General features: G+C 45.4%; 1 protein-coding gene across 1 annotated transcript in view; it reads left to right on the forward strand.

Moving 5' to 3' along the window:
* The first annotated feature begins 5735 nt into the window (after positions 1–5735).
* LOC106807502 overlaps positions 5736–7287 on the forward strand; it is a 4758-nt gene continuing 3206 nt past the window's right edge. Inside the window, exon 1 of the mRNA XM_014809843.1 lies at positions 5736–7244. Within this exon, the coding sequence (XP_014665329.1) occupies positions 5736–7244 (1509 nt within the window). The remainder of the gene's footprint in view (positions 7245–7287) is intronic.

Raw genomic sequence — 7287 nt, forward strand, 5'->3', positions numbered from 1 at the left:
TACAACAAAATTGAACAAATAACATGTATTTGTTCTACATGTATCAATGAAGTTTACACGTATTCTATATTAGGCAAATCTTAGTTAAATGTGATGTTATTTCCAACTTAGACAAATACAGTACGTACGGTTCCACTTGCTATCACACGCCACGGAGACCCAGCAAGCGTTTTATGTACAATTGACCTTTGGCAAAAGTTCACGCCAGAATCTCGCGCATGCTCAATGCGTAACTACGAAGTGGTTTATTGAGGGATATTAATTGCCATAATATGGAAGACCTGAAACGACATCCGACTTTTTGAGTTTCCGAGTTTCTGAGTTTCTGAGTTTCCGAGTTTCTTCTGCGCATACACCAGAGACTAAACATCAGGTTTAGCATCGTAAATTAACTTGCAAACGCCACCGCCAGATGGCGCTACGCGGTCTATCGGCGTTTCGGGCGAATCAGTGGAACATCGTCAGCACCTCTCGTAGTTCTGCTACAGGGTATTGAAGGAGCAGTGTAGGGAGGGGGAGGGGGAAGAGAGGGGGAGGGTGGAGGAAGTTTAGAGTAGTACTAGTAGGTGGAGTAGGGAGAGGAGGAGAAGCTGGTGGAGAAGGAGGAAGGGGAGAAGGAGGGGGAGAAGGAAGCTGGTGGAGGAGAAGGGGGAGAAGGGAGAATCTGGTTGAGAAGGAGGAAGGGGAGAAGCTGGTGGAGAATGAGGAGGGGGAGAAGCTGGTGGAGAATGAGGAAGGGGACAAGGGAGAAGCTGGTGGAGAAAGGAGAAGCTGGAGCAGCTCCATTCTCCCCTCCTTTTCTCCTTCCTCCTTCTCCACCAGCTTCTCCCCTTCTTCCTTCTCCACCAGCTTCTCCCCCTCTTCCACCACATTCTCCACCAGCTTCTCCCCCTCTTCCACCACATTCTCCCTTCTCCCCTTCCTCCTCCACCAGCTTCTCTTTTCTCCACCAGCTTCTCCCTTCTCCCCTTCCTCCTTCTCCACCAGCTTCTCCCCTTCCTCCTCCACCACCTTCTTCCTTCTCCCCTTCCTCCTCCACCAGCTTCTCCCTTCTCCCCTTCTTCATTCTCCACCAGCTTCTTCCCCTCCTCCTTCTCCACCAGCTTCTCCCCCTCCTCATTCACCAGCTTCTCCCTTCTCCCCTTCCTCATACTTCACTAGCTTCTCCCTACTCCACCTACTAGTACTACTCTAAACTTCCTCCTCCCTCCCCCTCCTTTCCCCTCCCCCTCCCTACACTGCTCCTTCGCTACCCTGTACCAAAACTACGTGAGTGCTGACGATGTTCCACTGATACGCCCGAAACTCCGATATAGGGTCCCTACTCCGATAGGGGTAATGCTATCCCACGGGCGTGGAGGGAGGTGACCGCAATGTGGCAGCACTAGTGTTGGGATAGTGTTAGGGTTAGGGTTAGGGTCAGGGTTAGGGTTAGGGTTAGGGTTAGGGTTAGGGTTAGGGTTAGGGTTAGGGTTAGGATTAGGGTTAGGGTTAGGATTAGGGTTAGGCTTAGGGTTAGGGTTAGGATTAGGGTTAGGGTTAGGGTTTTTGCATCATGATATCTGTCCCCACACCATAGATTAATTTTTGTGGATAACAATGCCTATATATGGCGCGGCGACACATATATATTTAGTGTGAGTGTTAGTGTTGGCGGTGTTGGATTGAGGGTTACCGTTAGGATTAACGTCATCGTCAACGTTATCACGTGACCTCCCTCCACGCCCCTGGGTTAGCAACACCCACTCCGATAGACCGCGTAGCGCCATCTGGCGGTGGCGTTTGCAAGTTAATTTATGACGCTAACCGTGACAGTGTTCTATTGTCTCTGGTGTATGCGCAGAAGAATCTCGGAAACTCGAAAACTCAAAAAGTCGGATGTCGTTTCAGGGCTTCCATAATTATGGATGGTGAATTTTGGATGTGCTATGAATATGACGACGCTGTGACGTCATTGAGCGACGAAACAAGCTCAACAAATAGCAACGCTCACTAGAGCCCTATGTTGTTGATTGACCTAGAAAAAAAAATCCCAACGGTCTGCGTGGGGCGAGCAAACGATCGTGCCTCATTTGCATATTGACGAGAATTTTTTAATAAAAGTTCCGAAAAAGAAGATTATGAAGATATTCTTATGTACCGGTATTATAATTACATAATTTTAGGATTATAGGATTAGGGGGGTCGCCCCCTATCATTTTCTTGCAAATGATGGGGGGGTTGCCCCCCCATCATTTACAAGAAAAGGGAAAGAAGAATTGCGTATGATGCCACCACAAAAAATGAGTGATATGTAGCCTACAAGCTGGACAACTTTCATCGAAAAGTCGAAAAATTAAGTGTCGAAATTCAATCCATATAAAACCTGTGCTTAATTTGATAATCGATGTCAATGTGTTATTTCCTTGGGAGTCCCAAGGTGGGACCATCATTTGTCGATGATGCTGTTTCCCGGTGGAAAGGTAGGCCCACTTGAAGGTGTTAACTTAAGTTGAACATTAACAGTTTTTATCGGGAAATTTGCTTAAAAGTATGCACCAAATCGCACCATTTCTGCTGCATTTTTCAAAAAATTCCAACTTTTTCCAAACAAAAGACACCCCCCTGCGTCGAACAAGCGCGACGAACGGCGCGCGTGATTTTTTTCCCTAAGATAATCAAGAACATAGGGCTTTAGTGAGCGCTGCCATTGGTTGATACAAATCACATGCCTCAAACTCCTGTTTTATGGTGCATTGTAACCTAACCCTAACCCTAACCCTATTAAAAAAATTAAAATAAAATAACATTTTTAATTGTTGTAAAAACTATTTGTTGTTATTAAATTGTTGTAAATAAATCATGTAAATATTTGCGTTAATTGGAAAAAAAGAAGTTAAATCCATGGATAAAGATAGAAAAATACAGAAAACAGGAAAATAATTAAAAAACGTATGCGACTCGATGCCACGACCTTTCATCCGTGACGTTCGTTCTCTACGCGTTCGGCTATTCAGGATTATTGGAATTATGGATTATGGATGTGGCATGAATATTACGACACTGTGACGTCATTGAGCGACGAAACAAACTTAACCAATGGCAGCGCTCACTAGAGCCCTATGTTCTTGATTATCCTAGGGAAAAAAAATCACGCGAACGGCGCTTGCGTGCCGTTTCGCCCCCCCCTATCAAAATACCCTGGCGCCGCCCCTGATATATATATATATCAGGGGTAGATAATAGGCCCTATTAGTGCATTACGTGATAAATCGTTGAAATTCCATTGGAAAACGTCGCAGGTACTATGAAGCAATAGTGCCCGCCTGAGCGGGCACTATTGCTTGCGCGACGCATTGTTATATAACGCATTGTATTCACGTCACGAATCTCCTGCGTCTGGGCGCCACGCCAGAGTTTCAAATTAATGGCGATTGTGTTTGTGTCGAGCGTTTTGTTACATCGAATGCACCGGCAAATTAGGGAATATAAAGAAGGTATATAAGCATGACAAGTAAACAGAAACACTAATTGTATTTTCATACATTTTATTTTGTACAAATGACACACAAATATACTACTTGCTGGTGCTAGAATTCGTGACGTAGACAGTTTAATACAAATTGAAATTGTTCGTTTAAGAAACTTTGTCTTATTCACTTCATATTTGCCAAGTAGATTGCAAAGTCATGTGATGCACTAAAAACATTAATGCCTGTTGTTGGGGTCACTATGCTGTCATAGTGTTGCTTTGTGAATGAATAGTGCCCTCGCTACCGCTCGGGCACTACACCTTCCCTCAGCAACACTATGAGAGCATAGTGCCCCCAACAACAGGCATTAATATATAAATAGTAGACCCTATTATCTACTCCTGATATAAATATATATATATGTTTGCATATATAGAAAAAAAGTAAGTCATATACGTGGTAAAGACTCGATATATATTAGCAAAAGTGCAATGTTTAACTCCATCTCAGGTTTCTTTTTATTTTCTCTTAAATAACGTAAACAAATCCATAAACTTGGGTCATAAAGACGTACAGCTACATCTGACCACATTCGTTTAGTACGTACGTATACGTTCATCGGCAGAAGACATAAATTGAGCTCAAATTTGTTAAATTATAAATACACGTACCTAACTTATAAGCTGCTAACCTAACTTCTATTACAATTGTTACTCTCGTCGCAAGAGAAGACAAATAGTAAAGTACAGAATTAAAACAAATTAAGTAAATTACAATCAGTAAATGTGTATAGAATTAACAATGGTCAGGAAAACTGCATGTTGTAAAAATGTCAACTGCTTTTCATTCCCAATTCAGTTTTGCATCAATATTTAACTGCATATGCATACCCTTGCAGTTATTGGATAAGAGATTCAGATCCCCCAATACCGGTCGTATCAGGAAGTTGTAGGAGGGCACTATATAACATAAACCGCACCTGTGGGCGGGTGGGGCGTTGTTATGTAGATCGAGAGAGCAGTATAGAACAATAACCGCCAACACCTATATGGACGGTGTAAATTGTGATTGTTTGTTATGTAGAGACGGCACTATATAATAACCACCTGCCCCTATATGGACGGTGTACGTCGTTGTTATGTAGAGGGCCACAGGCACTTGGAGCGTTTCAATAAAATATAATGCTAAATAAATACGAAATCTATTTACTACCAAAGTCTTAATGTTTCTCAACTCTCTTTCACCTATTATTGCCGACAATTTCCTGCAAATGCCGTCCAAATGCTTATCTGCAACGCACGCTGGCTTCCGCACGCTAGCTGCTGCACACTGACACATAAATATATAGTTTTATATTTATGTGTCAGTTTATGTATCAGTCTATATATTTATGAGCATTATATTTTACTGAAACGCTTCAAGTGCCTGTGTAGAGGGCACTATATGTAACAGCCACCGGCACTTATGGACGGTGGTTTACCTATGTGGTTGTTACCCATTGGCGGTGTACGCGTTGTTGTGTAGAGAGGGCACTATATAGAGGGCTCCGCGAATTTTCAAATTACCCACAATGCAACGCCGCCGGCCATGACGGTTCCAGAAACCAGTTCAGGGATGGTACAAGTACATTGAGCAACGCACTGTTCTCTGCTCATTTTATTCGCAAATCCATCACAACGCCGCTCTCCTGCGGTGTTGCAACTGCAGCAATCGGTATCAGAGAGAGCTGTAGTAGCCTGTGACTACTAGTACTGCTGCGCCCCACTGGGCGGCGCCACTCGCATGTCTACCAGAGCGCCATCTGTGGCGTTATCTTATCTGAATAAAGTTAGTTCCTGTTCCGGCATAAACGTGTGTTAATCTGTTTGATAAGTTTCTGATATAAATTCACAATAGTCGTGACCACAGATCACGACAACTGGCGACGAGGATGCGCGAAGTAGAGTAGTCGGTTGTTCACCTTCTACACCAAGGATGTCCCTGTGAGAGCCCAGTGTCGACTGGAAATGGACAGTTGAGTTGAACCCATGCTGCCGATCGCAACAATTTCAATGTCAATGCTTGAAACCATGTGCTCAGCCTCAGTGAGTCAGGAACTCCAAGTGCGCTCTCGTGTTGATGATTGCCACTTGCTCAAGTGTTGAACTAACCCTTTCTAACAGGTTTCCCAGATGAACTGTTGTGACTGTCAGTGTCACTGCCGGTGTGTTACTGTTACTGTTACTGTTAGTCTTGTGTGTAAGTGACAGTCAAGTGTGTGGGCTCCACAAGTTGTCATCTGTCATGACAATTCCAAGTCTCATCCCCCCACCCCCATTTGATGTGGACAATGATCCTCAGTCCACAGCCCAGCGTTGGGAGAAATGGATCAAGCGTCTCGACATCTACCTGGAAGCAATGGGGATTGAGTCAGACAAACAGAGGAGGGCGATACTCTTGCACACAATAGGCAACCGCGCGTACGACGTGTTCTGTACGCTGGAAGAGACCGGCAAGAGCTACGCAGAGGCAAAGAAGAGCCTGAGTGAGAAGTTTGCTCCAGAAATCAACGTTGAATACCAAAAATTTCTTTTCCGTCGCCTCGTACAGGCTGATGGTGAAAGCATAGACTGCTTCCACACAAAGCTCAGGCAAGCAGCCGAGCTATGCAGGTTCCCAGAGGGCAGTGTCGAGTCCGAGATCAAGTCTCAGTTGATTTCCGGATGCAGCTCCGCGAAGGTGAGAAGGAAAGGCCTCACAGAAGGAGACATTTTGTTAAAGTCTCTTCTCAGCCAGGGTCGACTAGAAGAGGTTGCGTCGAAGCAAGCCGCGGGTATGCTGAAGTCGAGAGAGGGTGCGAATGCCGTTGTCGCCGAGGACGCGGAAGAAGAAGAAGACGTCCAGGCCGTACGCCCGCGTCAAACATACCAGAAGAGGAGTGCTGTGCCAGCCGCATCAGGTGCCGCGACGAGTGCCGCGCCGAGTCAGCGAAGAAAATTGCAGTGCTACAGATGTGGAAGATTTGAATTCCCACACGAAGGCGGTGTGTGCCCAGCGAATGGTGTTGAGTGTAGGAAGTGTGGTAGAGTTGGGCATTTTGCCAAGTGGTGTAGAGCAAAAGGGAACCCGAGTGAAAACGTGAAACATGTTAGTGCTGCCCCTGACCAGCATGAGGAGTATGTGTTCAAATGTGAATCCGAGAGCGTAGTTCGGAAACCCGTGTTCAGTGTTAGTGTGAACGGTGTGCCAGTTTCAATGGTTGCGGACACAGGAGCGTCATGCACAATGATGAGTGAAGGGACATTCGAGCTGCTGTCGCCCCGCCCGAAACTGAGAGACAGTGACAGAACTGTGAATGCGTATGGAAAGAACAAGTTGAATGTTATTGGTGTGTTTGATTCAGAGCTGTCGAGCAACGGTGAAAGTGTCACTGAAAAGATATATGTTGCAAAGCACGGCCAGACGTCGCTTCTGAGCTGTGAGGCTTCTCAGAAGCTTGGGTTGCTGAAGATAATAAAACCCGGAAGTGTCAGTCAAGTTGAGTCAGGGGGGCCGGTGGATAAGTATATCCAGTCTCATCCCGAGTTGTTCAGTGGTGTCGGTAGAATGAAGGGCTACCAAGTAAAGTTACATGTCAGGGAAGATGTCAGCCCTGTGGCCCAGCCCCATCGTAGAATCCCGTATCATACGCGTGAGAAGTTAGAGAAAGAGGTGAAAAGGTTGGAAGAATTGGACATCATAGAGAAAGTAGATGGTCCAACCCCGTGGGTTACGCCAGTAGTTGTTGCGCCAAAACCGAAGAATCCCGATGAAGTGCGCCTATGCGTCGATATGCGTCAGCCAAACCATGCTATAG

This window comes from Priapulus caudatus, unplaced genomic scaffold, assembly GCF_000485595.1.
Source record: "Priapulus caudatus unplaced genomic scaffold, Priapulus_caudatus-5.0.1 Scaffold219, whole genome shotgun sequence".
Lineage (NCBI taxonomy): Eukaryota > Metazoa > Priapulida > Priapulimorpha > Priapulimorphida > Priapulidae > Priapulus > Priapulus caudatus.